Below are 21265 nucleotides of genomic sequence, written 5' to 3' on the forward strand. Positions count from 1 at the left end.
CATCTTCATGGCGTTAATTATTCTATGTATTCAAGCTGATATTCAGTGCAACTATTCGTCATAAATTTAAGCGGGTGTCCGTGCGCTGGTTCAGTCCTCAGGCTACTGCTCGGTTTGATTTTATCCCCCCCCCCTCCAGTCCCCCAGTTGTGCCCACTGATCGACGTCGCACATGGCGAGAAAAAAACTATCCGTAGGCCTACATCGAGCCAGGGTGGAAAATGTTGCTGCCGAACATTTCCCAAAGTCTGCAAAATATCTTAACCCAGCGCTCGCAGCCCCCTCCCCCCACCCCCCGAAACCAGACCTCACTCGGCAGTAAATTTAATGTAAAATCCCGCCACGGTTACAAGCTCCAGATGCGCTATAATCCGCAGCCAACGTAGGTACAAGGGTCACGGGATACCAATCATTCTAGATTTGAAGCTTTCGTGACTGCAAGGATTCATATTCTTAGGTTTTTTCAGTGAAGTCACGTAGGTAAAAAATTTAAATTAATAAAAGTAAAATAAAAATCACGACGTTTCGGAGGCAACACAAGCTTCCGTCTTCAGGTGGAACTGTCACAGCACGATAGCTGTATCAAGTGTAATTAAAATTTTTTACCTACGTGACTTTACCGAAAAAACCTAAGAATATGAATACCAATCACTATGAGATCTCTTTTACCAGTGGCAAAATATAATAGTAGGTTTTTACCCTTTTAACTGGTGTCAGTTTTGTACCAGTTAAAAGGGTAACAACCTATTATGAATACCAATCATTATTTATTTAGCAGAAGATTCATATTTAATTTCACTCTTTCCCCATCCTACCTCTTCCGAACAACTCGCCCATGTGTTCGTCCGATTGCTCGACTAAAATCGGTCAACGCGTGCCACTGACTGTGTGTACAGGGGGCCCGAGGAATGGACCATGAAGCAAGTCAGTCTAATTTGTAGGGTGATTAAATCATAATTTTTTATGACAGTATGCTCATCTTCTTGGTTCTTTCGGTAAAGTCATGTAGAAGGGAGATAATAAAAATAATAATAATAATATAAAATTCTCACGACGTTTCGGCCACAACGCAAGGAGCCGTCCTCAGGTGAAGAACAGGTCTGTCGGAAAGACAGCGTCTGAGGACGGCTCCTTGCGTTGTGGCCGAAACGTCGTGAGAATTGTATTATTTTATTATGTTAAATTTTTATCATTGTATTATGTCCCTTCTACGTGACTTTACCGAAAGAACCAAGAAGATGAATCCCTGCAGTCACGAAAGCTTTAAATCGAAGTATGCTCATCGTTTCACGCTCTGGTTGAGATCGTTCTTTGCTCACATGCCGTGCGCCGCCACAAGGGGGCGCAGCTTCTACACTCCGCGGGGGTCAGGACTTGGCCGAGTTGACTTCGTTCGACCGAGCTGAGAGAAGAAAGAGGTCGTCAAGAGACCAGCGACTGATAGTCTCATTTGACTGCCCCTGGGGGGGGGGGGAGGGGGGGGTTATTCAAAAAAAATTGGTGAAAGCGAATCGTGTAAAACTAAATGGGGCGTCTTTTTGGGTTCTTTCGGTAAAGTCACGTAGAAGGGAAGTAATAAAATAATAAAAATATAACATAATAAAATTATTCTCACGACGTTTGGGCCACGCTGTCTCCCCGACAGACCTGTTCTTCACCAGAGGACGGCTGCTTGCGTTGTGGCCCAAACGTCGTGAGAATTATTTTATTATGTTTTATTTTTATTATTTATAACTTCCCTTCTACGTGACTTTACCGAAAGAACCAAGAAGATGAATCCCTGCAGTCACGAAAGCTTTAAATCGAAATCTAAATGGGGCGGTGAAGCGAAAAACAAATCGGAGGAGAGAAAAAAACGATCACGTTGCCCGGGAGGAGTTGGTGGTGGTGGGAGTGGAGATCTAAAACGGTGCAGGGCTAGAAGACGACATTATGTCGTGCGCAGAGAAGTTCACCCTCTCACGCCAGTTTGCTCGGACAGATTACTGAACCAAAGAAACCGTCCGTTGTTAAATTAAGTTGCAGAAATCATCAACGGGAGTTGACGGAGATTAATTGACTCGTATGTAAACCAAAAAAAAGTAACACTGCCTTCAAATGAGATTATGAATACATATAAAAACTAGACTGTATCAGCAATGTTCCTTCTTCGCAGCACACTGACCAATCGATATTTGTAGCAGTGGCCAGTCTGCAAAGTCCCGTGCCATCGTTGTCTCTGGGTGGGGTCATCCCGATCACCTGCCACTCAACCTAAAATTATAATAAGAATGATACAAAGTTCCTTTACTTTAATATTTATTATTATTTACTACTTACCTCTCCGATGCTATTCGTTGCGCACGGGTTGCACATAATTGTGCGCACGGTTGCAATTTACTTTGCTCGGTCGGTGTTAGCCGCTGAGGTCGCGACGGCTTTCTTTCTCCTTCCCGTTGCTCCGTGTCCCCGACACCGTTTAGCGTTTCCGCTGTAATATGCACCGATGCGCTCTTTATTGAGGGCGATATTGGCACGTACAATAAAGATTGACCGCTGTAATTGATTGAACCTTCCACCACTTTGGTTCTCTAAGGTATAGGCGCAGTGTTAGCACTCTCCTCTTCCGATTACGTGCGTGTACGTCATCGGAACGGTACCGGAAGAATAACACGAACTAAAACAACTTTATTGGTACCGAGGCTCCCACAAGGCCGTGCGGGAGGGGGCCAATGGCACGGCTTGGCGCCAGCTATCGCAAAGCGCGGTCGTGTCGCTACAGTTCTCCGCGGTGAGTGCGACGTCTTTGGCTCTCTAAATAAAATCAATGCCGAGCCGCCCTCCAACTTGCAGACGTCTCGGCACGGCTCAGGGTTTTATAATGAGAAACGTGGCGAGGTGTTGGAGACGCGCTTCCTCCGCTCCCCGTGGGTGGGCAGCACTCACAGTCAGGGCCGAGAAGTCCACGACGCCATCGTCACAGACCCCGCATCCCGTCTCGAATGTCCAGCTGTTGGGGATGTAGTTGGCCAGGTAGTTCAGCTGCATCTGTGCAACAACAACAACGACATCAGCAGCCAGCTGGCCGGCATTCGCTAACTGAGCGGCGGTGAAGCCACCACAGCGCTCGTACCAGGCTGGGTGCACTTTGAGTCCGCGTGAAGTTGTCGTAGACTCACTGCTGGCAGGAGGTCAAGGGGACACACCCAGGGTGTTACGCGTTGACGGAATCAGACGAATGGCAGATGCACTCCCACTAAAGGCAAAGATCCCCCGTATAGCCTAAACAGACTGCTGTTGGGGCAAGTGCTGTTAGCGAAGGCCTGTGAAGGCTGGTATGGCACACGAGGGGGTGGGTGGCCAGCACCACGCCCGACCGCCTTTGTCTTCCAGTGGCGATGTTTAAACACCACACCAGGTACTCATTTGAGGCTGAGTCGACATAGGGGAGGCCCAGGACCAGTTCAGATATTCGTCACTGGTGTTGGGCCGTGAGCGGGAATCGAACTCGGGTCGCCGGGTTTGTAGGGGCAGCGCGCTAACCGCTGGTGCCACCGCTCCCAACAACACTCGCACGCACGCACACCCACGCACGCACAGCCGGTTAACCACCGCATTACCGTTCTCCACACAGGTACACACGAGGCTTTATCGTGGAGCGCAATGAGTAATGCGATTCATGACCAATCAGCCCAATGTGAGACTCCCTTATTCTCTTCTCTGCGTAGCGCTCGGGTCACGATGCGCTACGCAGAGTACCGCGCAAACACCGCAGCGGTAGCGGCAACATCGCAACAATTTCACACAAAGAAACACAGTCAAGATTTGCCCCCCCCCCACCCCCCCTGCCAACTTTAATTAATTGACTTAATCCCAACTCAATGCTCACGATTCACTACGCGCACGTGCTAAGTGGCGGGCGTGACCTGCTCTGTGCCGGGGCTCGTACTTAGCGAGCGGCTATTAATCTCGCGTTCGTACGCACCGGCGACAGCCGACACAGACCGCCCACCCCCCCCCCACCAGCTCAGAGCGCGGAGTCCTTCACGTTCCCAGCACCGCACCCCACCGCGTTAAGCAACTCTTTGTGAGTTCCACAACCTGTGCTCTTCATGGCGTGTTCCACCTCCTCCCTTCCTCCCAGCCCTTGACCTTCTTTTACTGCACCCCCCCCCCCGCCCGCCCAGCCCCCCCCCCACCCCATTTCCCTTCAACAGCAACTCCCGGTCTCTTCCTCTGGGGCCTCTGTTTTGACGTTAACGGTGAAAGAAATTCCAAGTCCACGAACACGGAGTGGTGAAAATCAAAACGGGAATGCTCGCCCGCTCGCCCACCCGCCCGCTCGCCCACCCGCCCGCTCGCCCACCCGCCCGCTCGCCCACCCGCCCGCTCGCCCACCCGCCCACCCGCTCGCCCGCCAACAGTTCGTAGCACGTTCGGAGCCGGCCTCTTCGTCCACAAAGCCTCACACCGACTTGGAACTACTGCACTGCGCCCCCCCGTAAGAAAGTGGCGGCCCCAATCCGATTCCTGGCTAAGGCCAACATCATTATTCCCCCACCTCCGATTAACACGGTTGGCTACGTGCGGTGCAGAAGAAGTTCAACATTCATACATCGGTGGCGACATTCATCAGCGGCGCTTATCTGAACCGGTGGTCCTTGGCCTCCCCCCTTAGGTCGACCGAGCCTGGTTGCGGCGTGTAATCATCACCGCTGGGGAGACAAAGGCGGCCGGGCGTGGTGCTGGCGGCACAACCTCCCCATGCGCCGTGGCAAACTTCGCAAGTGCTCGCGCTATCGCCACTAGCCGCGACAATCTGTCTGGCTATGGGCGGTGGGGATCTTTGTCTTCTGTATGCACGTGTAAACACTCATTAAATGTCTGAAAGCATCTTAACACACAGAGGACTGCAGAGCACAGGCAACTGTTGACGCCGGCTCACCGCCTGTTGTTGCCGAATTCCAGCTTAACTGTGGTTTCTCGGCGATTTGCGTTAACAACGACACTTTAATGAAAGTCAACTGAACATTGGGATTCCTGTTTGTGCGTGCGTGCTGACCTTGGTAGGCCCGTTGCCGTGGATCACGACGGGCAGGGTGTCGTAGGCCGTGTTCCGCGCCCGCACACGCCCGGTCTCAAACTTGAGCACCACCTCGTCTGCCGTCGGTGAGGTTCGACGCGAAGGACGGTGTTGCGCGTGTGCGGAGTTGTGCCAGTGCACGCAGAGTCACGTCATTGTGTGCGCGTGTTTAGGTGTCGGTATTTGCGTGCGTACGAGTGATTGTTGCAGTGCGTGGGTGTTCAGGTGCCGGTGCGTGTGAACGTAGCGGTGACAATGCCAAAGCAATCGCAGAGTCAAAACAAGACTCGGACAACATTACACTTCCATCTCTTCGTTAGCAGAGGGCAATCGCCAACCGAGACAAAGGCGACGTTTGTTCCACACAAACGCCTACTTGTTCCGAACACATGCGGCTTGTTCAGAACAAACTGCGCCGACTGCGTAAGTGCGGTTGATGGGGGCGGGGCGGGGGGGGCCCAGAGTGGAACCGGGAACGGCAACGTCACCACGGCGTGCAAGCCGGCGACACCGAGCGTGTGAGGAACCCGCGCGGTCTGCCACCGAGCGGTGCGCCGGCGCGAGCGATGGGAGCGAGCGCCGGCCCCCGCCAAGTCCGGCCCGGTGGCAAGCGCAACGCGCCACTGCCGGGGTTTTATTCCGATAATTTTTTTTCTCCTTTTTTTACTTTTACGTTACACACGCATTTCAAAATCCAAACGCAGCCGAAATTCCCGGAGGCGCGCGGGTCGAAGGGACGCTGGCATGCAACAGCCGGGGCGCGCGGGAGGCGGGATTCAGGAAGGCGTTGCGAGTATGGAAAAGTGACACCGCTCCGAATGGCGGCTTAAATCAAAGAGGCTGTACCTTCACCAGACACGCGTCTCTCATCTACGCACGCACGCACGCACGCAGGCACGCACGCAGGCACGCACACAAATAGTTACACACCGAGAGGCGGTTGACCGGACACTGACGCGCATTTGAATTTGGGAAATTGAGCACCAAATTTAAATGTTTTCGTTTTTTTTTACTCCCCTCCTGAATTGTTTTCCCCGCTTGCTTCCCGCGTCAGGAGACGAAACTCTCGCACAGCGGCCCGCGGAAGTGGATACCGCAGAACTGCTTCGGAGATTCCTTTGAGAGACCGCTTTTGAGCTGCACTTTCCCATTTGCTCCGCTAGAGAGAAATGTTTGTTTCAGAACGGTTAAACTGTTTTTTTTTCCTCAGAGCTGGAATTTTGCGAAAATTAAGGGAAAAACCAAACCTGGCAAAGATGGGTTTTGCTTTGTGCCATAATTTTTCCACCGAGCTAAAACGACGAACTCGCTACACTTGACAACCGGGTTAAATCATGGGCGGTTTCCTGGCAATTTCTCAAGTTGTTGACTTCCTCCCCCCGCCCCATTCTTGTACCAATTTTATTGACCCCCAAGGGATGATGGGCCGAGTCAACCCCCCCCCCCCCAAACCAGGATTTGTACTCTAAAACCTTCTGATTGAGAGCCGCTCGCGTTCTGCCACCGAGCCACCTGGCCGGATTGTTTATTTGAGCAAAAAATATCAAAGTCTCCCTCTCTCTCTGTCGGAATGAGCAGCAATTTGAGTGGTGTGGTTAAATCGAACCACAGCTCTCAGCCAGTAAACATAAAACAGTGGTCCAGCGTTGGGCCGATGGTTCCCAACCACATGCCAACGTTGAGCTAACGTTGGCATTTTTTATGGGGGCGGAGGGGAGGGGCACCGATGGAAATTTAGCATCGCCATACTGATGGCCAGCATAGCATGGGCGTCCACCAGACCGATGTTGACTTTGCTTATTTACCTACGAAAACCTCACCGAGCTTCGAGACTATTTTTCTGAAGAATTCCGCTTCGGATGTTTGCCCAGGTGTAGTCGAGCTCGCCTGCGATTTGTCGCGTTTGAGGAGGCAGGGATGGTGGGATTTGCAAGGTGGCCGGGAACGCGACAGTCCAGCAAGCGGGTTACGCGAGCCTGCCTGTATGAGACTCGGAGTGTTTACACTATGAGACATCTCCTTTACCAGTGGCAAAATATTCCAATAGGTTTTTACCCTTTCAACTGGTACAAAAACTGACACCTTTATACAAGGGATCATGTTTGCAATAACCACAACAAAAGGCATCATCTGGTCCAACACCAATGGAGACTAGGCTCTAAGAAAAGCTGTCTCGGGTGTGGACCAATCAACTTCAAGGACAGTGCATATCATCATCAGAGTTGTTTCTTTTTGTTTGCATTTTGACTGCTTGTGTTGTGGTTATTGCAAACATGATTCCTTGTATAAAGGTGTCAGTTTTTGTACCAGTTGAAAGGGTAAAAACCTATTACTATACTCAGTGTTGTATCCACGTTCGCAGTGGGGTTTTTCTCCAGCTACTGTGCTTTCTCCTTCAACGCGCCACTCATTCGTGGCTTGGCCTGACATTCCAATCGATGCGTGACCGTTCTGGAAAACTAGTCTTGAGAATCAGTGGGGCCTTTAACTGGGTAAATAAACTCCATTATTACCGTTCGATTATTATTTTTCCTCAAATGTTCTTTTATTCTTTACACTATATAAACGACGGAACCATTGCTCTTACCTACAGCTCCGTTGAGGTTCTGAAAGATGCGACACTTGTGGTCCAGGGTGATATTTATTTTGCTCTGAAAGAGAAACAAAGCGGACGCAGCATACGTTTGAGAAGACCTCCTAACAAAGTGACGCTCTACAAGTAAGAAACAATAAATTAATTTAAGTTTACCAGGCAAGGCTCACTACTGAGCTATGTAGCTCTTTTTCAGAAGCGACCTGGCCACAAACGATAACTCAACGAAGTGGCTTATCACGTGGAAATTTGTATCAGCCAAACACGTGACGTGGAGGGGACAACCAAAGGGCCCAGAGAAAAAATTCACGCGACCACGGGGCGAGAGAGAAACGTAAAAACTCCAAATATACAGCAGGTGTCACAGGGTTGGGATCGAAGCCACAACCTCCTGCAGACCAGGCGAGGTTGTTAACATCTCCTAGCCACCGCGGGAGACAGTTTTACCGTTCACAGTCCTGAGGCAAAGGGGGAAATTGCACATTCACATGGCAGGGCTGAGTCTATTGATAGAAAAAAAAAACACTGTTTACTAGCTCACAAAGTGACGCTCATTTTATCCGCCCTGGACTGAGGGATGATGGGCTGCGTCAACCCCACAAGCAGGATTCGAAATTGGCCGCTCGCTCGACCGCTGAGCCAAGGAAGAAAAATCATGCACATGCGTGGATTCTATCCAGCACCGCCGCCGCCCCCACCCCCCCACACCCCACCCCCCCTCAACTAGCACCAGCCCTGATCAGCAGTAGCAGCATCAACAGCAGGAAAGGGCCGGAGGCAGCGAGTGGGGTTGGCGGGTCCACGGGGCCTCCCCGTACCCGCTTGGCCGGGTCGATGTAGACCTTGGTGTAGAAGAGCTGATCGTCGTCATCATCTCGCAGCTCCCACTGAGACACCACCTGGTGCAGGGCCGGGGCGAGGCCCACGACGCCTGGCGAGGGGACACCACACACCACACGGCGCGCTTCAATATCATCGTCAGCAGCAGCAGCAGCAGGATGATCATCATCATCAGCAGCAGCAGCAGGATGATGATCATCATCAGCAACAGCAGGATGATCATCATCATCATCAGCAGCAGGATGATCATCATAATCAGCAGCAGCAGGATGATTATCATCATCATCAGCAGCAGCAGCAGGATGATTATCATCATAATCAGCAGCAGCAGGATGATTATCATCATCATCAGCAGCAGCAGGATGATTATCATCATCATCAGCATCAGCAGGATGATCATCATCATCATCAGCATCAGCAGGATGATCATCATCATCATCAGCAGCAGGATGATCATCATAATCATCATCATCAGCAGGATGATTATCATCATCATCAGCAGCAGCAGGATGATTATCATCATCATCAGCAGCAGCAGGATGATTATCATCATCATCAGCAGCAGCAGGATGATTATCATCATCATCAGCAGCAGCAGGATGATTATCATCATCATCAGCAGCAGCAGGATGATTATCATCATCATCAGCAGCAGCAGGATGATTATCATCATCATCAGCAGCAGCAGGATGATTATCATCATCATCAGCATCAGCAGGATGATTATCATCATCATCAGCATCAGCAGGATGATTATCATCATCATCATCAGCATCAGCAGGATGATTATCATCATCATCATCAGCATCAGCAGCAGGATGATCATCATCATCATCAGCAGGATGATCATCATTATCACCATCGTCATCTTCAGCAGTAGCCACAGTATGATCATCATAATGATAATAGGGTTTTTCCCCTTTTTTCTGGCAACAAAACTGAAACCTTTTTACAAGGATTCGTGTCTGCATTAACCACAATACTTGCAGTCAAATGCAAACAAAAAAAACACACTATGATAATATATGCATTGTCCTTGAAACTGATTGGTCCACATCAAAGGACGGTATACTCTTAGGCTTTTTTCCGGTAAAGTCACGTAGGTAAAAAATAAAATGAATAAAAGTAATAATAGAAATAAAATGTTTTTATTTCTATTATTACGTTTATAAATGTAAAAAATTTTTTACCTACGTGACTTTACCGAAAAAACCTAAGAGTATGAATCCTTGCAGTCACGAAAGCTTCAAATCTAGAACCAAGGGACGGCTTTCTTTTGAGCCTCGACCCAATTGGTGCTCGACCAGAGGACGCCAAAAGGCGTAGGGAGCCCACTTTGACCCGCGTGCGGTTGTTGGGCGGCAGTCCTTTCAATCCCTCCATTCATGAGCCTCCTCCACAGAGGCCGATCTTGACACTGCTGTTGCCAGTCATTGGCTCCCCATGCATGTACACACACACACACTCGCACGCACGCACCCCCGGAGTTGAGGAAGCGCTTCCCGCTGCGCACGTGCGGGTACTTGTCAGCGAGGCGCCGGTCGGGCCACACGAGCGCCTCGGCGGAGAAGACGAGCCGGTGGCCCGTCTGCTGGAACTTGCGCAGCAGCTCCGAGGGGCCGCTCGCGAAGATCAGGTCGTAGCTGTGCACGGAGCGGAGAGAGAGCACGGCCGCCAGGCGACCCCACGCGACCCGGGTGACCCCCCCAGCAATAGCCCAGGGCACACGCGTGTGCATACGCACACACACGCGCATACACAAAGATCACCCGTATAGCTTCAAGAGACTGTAGGGGCAAGTGCTTTGAACGAGTAGCACCTGCGAAGCCCGGCAAAGCACGCGCAGGGGGTGGGGTGGCCAACACCACGCCCGGCCGCATTTGTCTCCCGAGCAGTGATGTTTACACACCACAGCAAGGTGCTCATTTGAGGCTGAGTCAGGGATGCCCAGGACCGGTTTAAATATTCGCCGTTGGCCCTGAGTGGGAATCAAACTAGTGTAGTGTAATAGCGCCGGCTGGTGACCAGCAGCGGCAACTGCAGTGTACAAACAGTACACATGCCGGTGAGCATACACACGGCTGTGTGTTGGCAGAACGGAGGAACTGGGGCAAGGGTCATGGAGGGCCCCATCTGGAAGCCCCTGGAAGCTGCTCGTGGGTTCGAGAAGGGAGGTGTGGCCAGGGCGGAGCCAGGCTGCGCTGGGAGCATAAAAGGGGCCGAGAGCTGGAGCTGGAGGGGGCCAGTTTAGGGATTGGATCGTCTCATCGTCGCTGTCGTCTTCGCTCGACATTACGCTGCTAGACAGCCTGTTAACTCAGTCAGCGCCGCCGGTGCTAGACGGCTCGTGTTGTGTCATAGGCTAGCGAGTACGGAGTGTGTGCGGGCGAGATCGTGCGTGTTAATAAAAGAAGGCGCCTCTACAAACCTCGTCTCCGACTCATTGACACTACACTTGGATCGCAGGGTTCGTAGCGCAGTGCGCTAACCACTGCACTACCGCCCCCCACAATCTTCACACGTACACACTCTCTTTGGGGTGCGGAGGCTGCGGAGGCAAGCGCTGTGAGCGAGCGTCTATCGAAGCCAACGCAGCGCACATGTGAGACAAGGATGGTGTGGGCCAGCGTCAATAATCTGTAACTCGCCTAGTTTATTTACCAGGTAAAGCCCACCGAGTTTTTTCTTTTTTTCAGAGGCGACCTGGCCACACATGGCAGCTCATCGAAGTGGCTTATGTCAATATCATCACCATCATCACACGCGGGAAATGTATAGCAGCAGCCAAATCATCTAAACCCGCGTTGTTTCTCCATGTGAGTGGAGCAAAAATGGAGGAGACCCGGAGAACAATCCACGGGACCACCACGGGGAGAGAGAACACGCAAACTCCAAAATACAGAGGCAACGTAAGGGTCTGGGGATCAAACCCATGAACCTCCTGCGCACCAGGCGAGGGAAAGAACATCTCCTTACCACCGCGGCGCCCATCACAGCCATGCCGGGCAGCCTTTGCACCTCCCTAACACCGATGTTTATTGACCCGCTCCAAACACGAGATTGTCTATTCATTGTAGGCCGAGTGGACCTACGGCAGGGCCCAAATCAGCCACCGATACCGACTCGTTGCACAAATGCCTGTCACATGCGCCGTGGGGGGGGGGGGGGGGGGGTCAGGAATCGCCCCCCGGATCGCTCGCTGGTAGTGCAAGCGCCGCTCTCTCCGCGGCTCGCGTACGAACCGCCGCCGGGGACTGTGTGCGCAGCGCGTGTGCGCCACGGGGATAGCCGAGTGAGCAACAAGGTGGGGGGGGGGGGCGGTGGCTGTGGAACACAGGACGAGGGTCGGGGAGCGGTCTCGGTGGCCAAGCGGTAGCACGCGCGTCGCTTGTTACAGCGGTCTGCGGTTTGAGCCCGGGTTCATACCGTGGGTGCTTTAACTAAGAACAGACGCCGATGAAGATCGGCTTGATGGCTTCATCTGAAAAAGGGCTGGGAGGGGGAAGGGGGGGTGCACGCGTGCCGACGTCACGGTACAAACTTTGCCAAATAAAAAAAACTACTCGTAAGTGACACCGAAAAATACTTATCGAGTCAAGCCACGTAGCCGCAACATCGTCCACCTCCCCTCTATTGGCCGACTATTATCATGGGCGCCACGCTGGCGAGATGTTAACTCCCTCGTCCGGTATACAGGAGGTAGTGGCTTCTATCCCGACCTTGAAGTGTGTATATTTGGAGTTTGCATGTCCCTTTCCCAGTGATTGCGTGGATTTGTCTCTGGTTCCTCCGGTTTTTTCCCTCCACATTTAGAAATCAACGTCACGCGTTCAGAGAATTTGTGCTGCTATAAATTTCCACGTGATAAGCCACTTCGTTGAACGATAAATTGTGGCCAGGTCGCTTCTAAAAAAGAGCTACACAGCTACGTGGGCCTTACCTGCTAAAATAAAAAAAATAACACCGTTGAGTTTTAGACTAAAGCAAAGCCCTTTGGTGGGGTCGGCTCTGCGTTCCCCCAGTGCCTCACAGAGACAGCTGCCACTGGGGCGTCCCCTGCCACAGGACACCTCGAGATTGACTGCACGGGAACCGCGGCACGAACGCCGAGCGGCGACGCTGAACCGCGCCGGCGGCGGTGGCGGCGCGCCGAGGGGTAACAGGGCTCAGCTCCGTGGCGCACCGCTCGGGGCGTTGCGATGAAGGGGAGAGGCAAAACGAGAAGAAGAGAGAGAGCGCACAGAGAGAGAGATGGGGGTAGAGAGAGAGAGCGCAGAGAGCGAGAGAGATGGGGACAGAGAGAGAGTGAGTGTCCAGAGAGAGAGGTGCAGACAGAGAGAGAGGTACGGATAAAGAGAGAGAGCGCGCAGAGGGAGCGGTGCGGACAAAGAGAGGTGCACACAGAGAGAGAAAGAGAGATGGGGGCAAAGAGAGAGAGCGCAGAGAGCGAGAGATATGGGGACAGAGAGAGAGAGTGTCCAGAGAGAGAGGTGCAGACAGAGAGAGAGAGAGATGGGGACAGATTTTTGACTTTTAAACAACTTTTATTGCCGCCAGCAGCAAAAGCACCGGAGGCGATTCCAATATGAAAACCAGTCACCAGCAAACGAGAGTGTCCAGAGAGAGAGATGGGGACAAAGAGCGAGCGCAGAGAGAGATGCAGACAGAGAGAGAGAGAGCGCAGAGAGAGAGATGCAGACAGAAAGAGAGCACACAGAGAGAGAGAGCTCAGAGAGAGAGAGATGCAGAGAGTGAGCGCAGAGAGAGAGATGTGGACAGCCAGCGTGGGGCTGCCAGAACGGTCGGGCGTCTGCACGCCGCACGGACCCCACGGCCATTGACGATCTCACCCACATGGCGCAGCAGCTGCGTTTGATTTTACGTTTGTCGGAAATTATTGGCTGCAACAGGTGTTTTGGTATTTATATATATATATAAACTTTTTTTACTCTTTAGATTTTTTCATTATTAGTTTCTTTAGCTACAAAACAAACGTAAATTATTGGCCTGTTTTTTTTTTTCTCCGAAGAGAAACTCTGCTTTGTCGAGGTCTTTTATTTGTTTTCGACTTTTCAGATTCCAAAGGAAATGACTACGACGTGAATTAGAGAAATAAAAAAAGAACCCAACACAGACCAAAACACTTTTACAAAACCTGGGTGCACTTTTCTGCCAGAGTCACTTTTTCCAATAGGAACCCCATAATTAAATACGTAGAAATATTTTTTTAAATGTCAGTAATTAATAGCAACACTGTGCAGCATTACACTGGGAACAGTTTCCCAGTGTAATGCTTTCTACGTGAGATGTCTGGAATTTGCATTGCTCCTTCCTCTCCGGCTCCCCATGGACAAACCCTCGTGTACGTTGTCGTGTGTGTGTGTGAGTCGCTATTTGTGAATGTACTGCACATGTGTGTGTGCGTGGTTATCGCTATGCTGCGCTACGAACCTGGCAACCCGAGTTCAATTTCTGCTCACGGCCAACACCAGTGACAATTATCTGAACCGGTCCTGGGCCTCCCCTAGGTTGACTCGGCCTTAAATGAGTACCTGGTGCGTTGTGTAGTAAACATCGCCACTAGGGAGACAAAGGTGGCCGGGCGTGGTGTTGTTCGATTCCCGACCGCTGGTAACACAAGTGACGAGTGCCATTCGAATCTGCCCTGTGGCTCCTCTAAGTCGGCTCAGCCTTAAGCGAGCAGCTGCTGTTGCTGCGTGTGAACACTGGCACTGGGAAGAGACCAAGGTGAGACCAAGGCACTTGCCCCGACAGCCTATTCAGAGGCTACACGGGGTATCTTTATCTTTGCTAATGTGCTAGCGGTGCTCGCACTCGCTCGTGACCTCGTAGCCGTGGACATCAGTGGGCAGGCGGGCGATATCCTAACTGGTGCTGGGCCTTCTCTAGGTTGACTCGGCCTTAAATCAATTGCTGGTAATGCCGCGGTGTGTAAACATTGCCAGAGGGGGACACAATCCCCCCCTCGCAGTCGGGGCTGGGTTTATTCATCCATCTTCTCCGCCCCTCCGCCCCCCAGGACACCAGAGCAGCGAAGACCCGATTATATGTTTTAACGCTGCGGTGAAAGTATCACCCTCTAGCGGATGCTGGGGTCACGTTGAAGCCACGGCATATAAAAACGCGTAATTATGGAAAACTATTGCCGCGCGCATGATCCCGACGGTCGCACCGTCCGGCGTAACAGCAGATTCAACATGTTTAAGTGGCGTTGCATAACCTGTAGCGGCGAGTAAGACTACCTCTGTGCGGCTGCGTCGGTATTTTGCATGTGCTTTGCATGTGTGCGTGCTGTGCGCGGGGCTTGTGTGTGTGTGTGTATTTGTGCCGATTGCACCTCTGTGAATAATAAATCTCATTGGGAAATGGCGGGCAGGAATGCGCTCCTAGTTTCACTACGGTGCGCGTGCATCTGTGTGTGCGAGCGGTGGTGCAGCGGTTACCGCGCTGCACTACGAACCCGGCGACCCGAGTTCGATTGCCGCTCACGGCCAACAGCAGTGACGATTATTTGAACTAGGTCGACTCGGCCTCAAATGAGTACCTGGTGGAGTGCGTAAAAACATCGCCACTGGGGAGACAAAGGGGGCCGAGCGTGGTGCTGGCCACAAACCCCCTCCCGTGCCGTTCCGGTCTTCATCGGTGCTACTGGCTTACAGCACTTGCCCCAACAGTCTGTTAAGGCTATACGGGGGGGTCTTTGTCTTTTTTGTGCGCATGTCTACGCTCGCGTCTGTTTAATAATCGCTTTCCAACCAAGGTTTGAAACGCATGAGCTCTGCCCTTCTTCTCGTCTGTCTGTAATACTGAGTCGCACGATAACTGACGAGAAGAGGATTGAACAGCAACTACATTTTTGTGCCAAGTTGCGTTGCTATGAGCAACTAAGCCGATGTAAAACCGGACGTATAAATATATTCAATTATCAAAAGTTGGCGGTAAAAGTCCACAGCTGAAATGGATAACGAGGCGATTCGGCCAGGGGCGATGATGATGATGATGTCACGCGCGGCGTGCGCGACTTGGCCCTCCCGATAAGGTCACTAGGCGTGACGTCACCGCTGCCGTGGCCCACTGAGGACTTCCCAGGGCAAGGCGCACGCACGGAGAGACTTACAGAATCCACGCTGCGTGCACGATTTTTACTTTTTCATTGGAGTCGCCGGCGAGTGTGCGTGCACGCGCGCACTTCCACGTCCGTCAACGTGGCTCCTCCGCTGAGTGTTTGCGTAGGTTGGTGGGGTACGTTGGTGGGGTGCGTGGGTGGGTGGGGTGCGTGGGTGGGTGGGGTGCGTGGGTGGTTGGGGTGCGTGGGTGGGTGGGGTGCGTGGGTGCGTGGGTGGGTGGGGTGCGTGGGTGGGTGGGGTGCGTGGGTGTGTAGGGTGCGTGGGTGAGTGGGTGGGGTGCGTGGGTGGGTGGGGTGCGTGGGTGGTTGGGGTGCGTGGATGGTTGGGATGCGTGGGTGCGTGGGTGGGAGGGGTGCGTGGGTGGGTGGGGTGCGTGGGTGGTTGGGGTGCGTGGATGGTTGGGATGCGTGGGTGCGTGGGTGGGAGGGGTGCGTGGGTGGGTGGGGTGCGTGCGTGGGTGGGTGCGTGGGTGGGTAGGGTGCGTGGGTGGTTGGGGTGCGTGGGTGGGGTGCGTTGGTGGGTGGGGTGCGTGGGTGGGGTGCGTGGGTGGGGTGCATGGGTGAGTGGGTGGGTGGGGTGCGTGGGTGAGTGGGTGAGTGGGTGGGGTGCGTGGGGTGCGTGGGTGGGGTGCGTTGGTGGGTGGGGTGTGTGGGTGGGGTGCGTGGGTGGGGTGCGTGGGTGGGGTGCGTGGGTGGGGTACACGTGTGTACATCCCGAGGCCCTCCCCTCACCTGTCCACGACCAACACGACCAGGTCATCCCTCTCCTTGTGCTTCTCCATCTCCTCCTTGAGCAACCGCACCTTCTGGCCGCCCCCGATGGAGCGGTCGACATCGCCGCCCTTCCACGCAGCGCCCATTCCCAGCACCTGGCACACACACGGCACAAGCACGGCACCGGCCATTGCCGGCCGATTGGCCAATGGCCCTCGATCCGAGCGGAGACTGAAGAAGGCACGACTACGGGCCGATTGCGTAGTCAACACACAGCGCTAAAGGAGGAACGTGTCAAGCAGATGAAACGTGGGGGCATTGGGGCCTGGCTCCCTCTCCCTTCACCTCCCCCTGCTCTCTACATTCCGGGTCCAACTCACGGTACCGACGCGTGACACACGACGCGACACCACGGGCCCCGGCGTATTGCCTCAAAAATAAATCGGACACATTTGTGGGGGGCAAAGAGCTCCCCCCCCCCCCAATCTTCATTAAATCGCTTCGCTATGAAGAACAGCCGTTGCCGAAAACAACGTCACCCATCTCTCTCCGATTTCTGTTTCACGTTGTTTGCGCTTTTCGCCGATTGTAACTTTTTTGTTGTTGAGATGGCACCTTGGCAGCTGCGGGTCCCCTTCCTTGAACTTTAAACTGCTGCGGAACGTTGAGACAGCACGAGCTGAGATAATTTTCACCGTCAATAATTTTAGGCCCAAGGTTTCCTTTCGTCGTTTAGTTTGGAACCGACGACGACTTCGACGCTTCTCCCGGAGATGGGCCCTCCCTTCGACGGAACACAAGCCTGCCCCGAGAAGTCGGTACCAACCCCGTCGGGATATATCGTCAAAAGCAGCGGGACCAATTGTTGGAACGAAACAATCCCCGCAACTCGTTCACCAAATGTTCACCCAGCGACGAGAACTTGAGGTTAACTCACCCGCCGCCGCTCTCCCCCTCACCTGCACGGAGTAGTTGAAGTACTTTGCCGTCCGCATGAAGCGCTCGAACCCATCTGTCCGATTGGTGGCGACGGTGATCACCAGCAGGTTGTCTGCAGAGACGGCGGAGGAGGAGGAGGAATCGTCATCAGTGGCGTTATTAGAATCATAAATATCCGAATCTTTATTTCGACTGGAGGAATACGATGAGCCATAAAGCTCTTCTTCACAGATGTCCAGTATGTAGGGAATTTAAATGATGCAAAGCGACTCTGCTGGACACACTGCAATACGTAATTCTAGATTTGAAGCTTGCAAGGATTCATATTCTTGGGTTTTTTCGGTAAAGTCACGTAGGTAAAAAATTTAAATTAATAAAAGTAAAATAAAAATAAAATAAAAATCACGACGTTTCGGAGGCCTCCGAAACGTCGTGCTTTTTATTTTTATTTTTATTTTATTAATTTAAATTTTTTACCTACGTGACTTTACGACGTTTCGGAGGCAACACAAGACGGAGGCTTGTGTTGCCTCCGAAACGTCGTGATTTTGATTTTATTTTACTTTTATTAATTTTAAATTTTTACCTACGTGACTTTACCGAAAAAACCCAAGAATATGCAATACGTAACTTTAAATAATCACGAGCGTCGTTGCATATCATCTAAGTAACAGGACAAATAAGGAGACGCTATTTATTTCCGTAAAAGATTCTCCACAATTTCCGAGGGTGGCGTCAGGCCTGGGTCGCGGGTGGCCAGGCCGGAGAGGGCCCCGGAGTGAATCTCCGCCCGGCTCCGGCACGACGAGGTCAGTGGTGAGGTCGTGGGCAAGGCCGACGACTCGACCACTGCTCCTGTGTGGTTAGACGACATGATCCCCATCTTCTTCTTCCTTTAACTGTGACAGCTGCCCCGTGAACCCTCCCCCCTATCCCTGATACCCTCCCCCTCCACCTTCTGCCTCCCCCCCATCGTTCTCTGAAGTTCCAATCCTCGTGCGTTACAATTGTTTCTATGGCGATGTATGTTCGCTTCATTTCTGCACTCGGCGTTATTCGTTCTGCTTCTTGCCATTTTGTGCGAGCCAGGTTCACTCCGGCCGACGAAACTCGGCGTGCTCCTCTCGAGTTCTCACTTGGATCAACAAAATAAAACTTTAAAACTTCCCTGACATTCAGCCTCTCGAAGGTGGGAAACCCCCTACAAGCCACGCCCAGCGTGATGCGGCTGGCGATGCGAATGACATCACCAAGCTCCACCCACCGTTTCCCGTCAAGAGCTACACGTAGGAACAGGAGCGACTCATTTGCGACTATTTTCCCCGACGGGGTGGAGTGATCAAGCTGAGCAATATATTGGGTAGCTCAGCTCTAGGTATTAATGATATAATGCAAACTCCGGACAGTTCTGACCATAAGGGCCTCAATAAATCAGTAGTATGATGATGACGACACAACGGAGATGAAGATTCACCATATAGCCTACATTGTGTTGAGGCAAGTGCTGTTAGCGAGCATCTATTAAACCCAGAACGGCACACGAGGGGATAGGTGGCTAGCACCACGCCCGACCGCCTTTGTCTCCCTAAATGGCGATGTTTACGCACCGCACCAGGTTCTCATTTGAGGCCGAGTAGACCCGGGGAGGGCCATAATCGGTTCGAACGTTCGCCGCTGTTATTAGTCGCGAGCGGGAATCGAACTCGGGTGGCCGGGTTTGTAGGGGCAGCGCGCTAACCGCTGGTGCCACCGCTCTCTGCAACGCTCACACGCACACGCACGCACACACCCACGCACACGCGCACATCCACACGCACGCACGCTCACAAGTCACTCGAAGCTGCGTGGCAACACAAGCATCGGCTTTCCACCAAGTACGCCGTCGAGTCACAGACGGCGGCTGGAAAGAAAGACTCAACATTCCAAAACGGATAGCTCACTCCACCAGAGTCGAGTAAAGTTACGAGTGGCCATTACGTTGCCACTGTGTTCAGCGCCCCCCGCCTCCACCCTGTGTAAAGCAATTTCTCCTTCTGCTTGCTCTTGCCGCTGTTGTTGTTATCTTTCTCAATTGCCCAGCGATCTGCCGGGGTCAGCAACAATGAGGTCACCGCCAGTCACTTTGGGCGGGTGGGCGGCGGCGGCGATTCGCAGGGCCCCCCGGCTCAACCTAATGACGGGTGTGTGCAGGATTACTCACAGCCCTGGGCCTGCAGCTCGAGTAGCAGATTGTGGGTGGAAATTCATCACCATCATAATTCCACATCGGCATCATCATTATTTCCCACAGTCATCTCCCATCGTCATCGTAATCTCCCATCGTCATCATCATCTCCCATCGTCATCATCATCTCCCATCGTCATCATCATTATCTCCCATTGTTATCATCATCATCATCTCCCATCGTCATCATCATCATCATCTCCCATCGTCATCATCATCATCTCCCATCGTCATCATCTCCCATCATCATCTCTCATCATCATCTCCCATCGTCATCATCATCTCCCATCGTCATCATCATTATCTCCCATCGTCATCATCATCATCATCATCTCCCATCGTCATCATCATCTCCCATCATCTCCAATCGTCATCTCCAATCGTCATCTCCCATTGTCATCATCTCCCATCGTCGTCATCATCTGATCATGCTCGTGGGACCAGCACCAAATATTTTCCCCCTGTGAACCGGGCGTGGTACAGGGGACAGTGAAGAGCTGAAACCCTCCCCCAAGCTCCCCATCCACCACTAACCCCCCCCCCCATACGACACCCACCCCCCCAACCTAGCCGACGACACCGTGTAGATTGCAGATTCAACGCAGTCTGCTTCACGGTGGACGTTAAAGAACCCCTGACGTCACTTGCTGGTGTCACGGTTCCACATTTGCGAAATTTGAAAATCTACCCGAAATTTTACTCAACTGGGATATGCACAGCGATCAATGCCCGCACCCCCACCCCCCACTGCAAAAAGCTTGGCAGGACCTTCCTGAAATAGTGTCATGAGACTTCGTGAGCCTTCCTAGGTAAACAAGCATCGTAATAATAAAAACACAAAGTACCGTTCACACCAATTTCGCTCTTTCATTCTTCCACCCATGTTGGGGACTCGGTCGACCAGACACTGATTGCTCCATCTCACCCTGCACACTGTGTTCAACCACCACACATCAGGTCAAAACAACACACTCATCCGCTCACTCACTCGCTCGCCACACAACGCCTTTCTTTCTGCTTATTTTCCGGGCCGACTCCCCTAATTCCCTCCCGTCGATTCTCTCTTTTGCCAACGTCTTACAACACCGACAGCATCGCAACTCGAACTGTGTTGCTTTTGTCGGTGGCCCTTGGCATTTGGGGATTTTTGGGCCCAGTGCTCAGCAATCGTGAGAAAGAAAAAAAAGTGTGGGCCAGGTAAGATGATTCGGACAAAATCGACCTCTAGAGCAGTGGTTCTTCTTAACCTGGGGGATGCGAGACGCGCCCCCCCCCCCTCTCTCTCTCTCGGGGTGCGAGACATGGACAGATTTTTTTTTAGACGGTAAATCATCGAAAAACAAATTAAGCACGGCCACATAAGTACACCGACTTTGTTTCATCAAACCCTATGTGTTTATTAACATTATATATACTTTACGATTGAGAACCACCAAAGGGGTGCAATAAAGGTAAAAAAATCGCTGCTCTAGAGCGTCTCTCTGCAGCTCTGTCGAGTGGAGGCCCTTCCGCCAGCAGCGGCGTGAGCGAGCAATTTGCAGGGCTGCGCCTTTAACCCCTCTAGACTTGCCCAGAGAGGTGCCAGTCCACGTGGTTCATTATCGAATCAAACAACCGTTTGGTATTCGCGCCGTTCTTACGGGGCAAGGCTACGGGGAGGCAGAGAAGTCGCAACCAGGTACCCGATACCCGTACCTTACCCGATACCCGGCTACCCGTACCTGGCCGGGTACGGGTACCCGTTTG

The 21265-nt window shown here is 52.4% G+C and overlaps 1 protein-coding gene across 1 annotated transcript in view; it reads right to left on the reverse strand.

Moving 5' to 3' along the window:
* LOC144942761 (procollagen-lysine,2-oxoglutarate 5-dioxygenase 2-like) overlaps window positions 1–21265 on the reverse strand; it is a 60721-nt gene that overhangs the window by 14104 nt on the left and 25352 nt on the right. The window contains exons 2-8 of the mRNA XM_078869656.1: window positions 17316–17407; window positions 16375–16511; window positions 9975–10138; window positions 8474–8586; window positions 7650–7713; window positions 5042–5139; window positions 2926–3027 (exon numbers count right to left, since the gene is read on the reverse strand). Coding sequence (XP_078725782.1) covers window positions 2926–3027; window positions 5042–5139; window positions 7650–7713; window positions 8474–8586; window positions 9975–10138; window positions 16375–16511; window positions 17316–17407 — 770 coding nt within the window. The remainder of the gene's footprint in view (window positions 1–2925; window positions 3028–5041; window positions 5140–7649; window positions 7714–8473; window positions 8587–9974; window positions 10139–16374; window positions 16512–17315; window positions 17408–21265) is intronic.

Source organism: Lampetra fluviatilis, chromosome 28 (genome assembly GCF_964198595.1).
Source record: "Lampetra fluviatilis chromosome 28, kcLamFluv1.1, whole genome shotgun sequence".
Lineage (NCBI taxonomy): Eukaryota > Metazoa > Chordata > Hyperoartia > Petromyzontiformes > Petromyzontidae > Lampetra > Lampetra fluviatilis.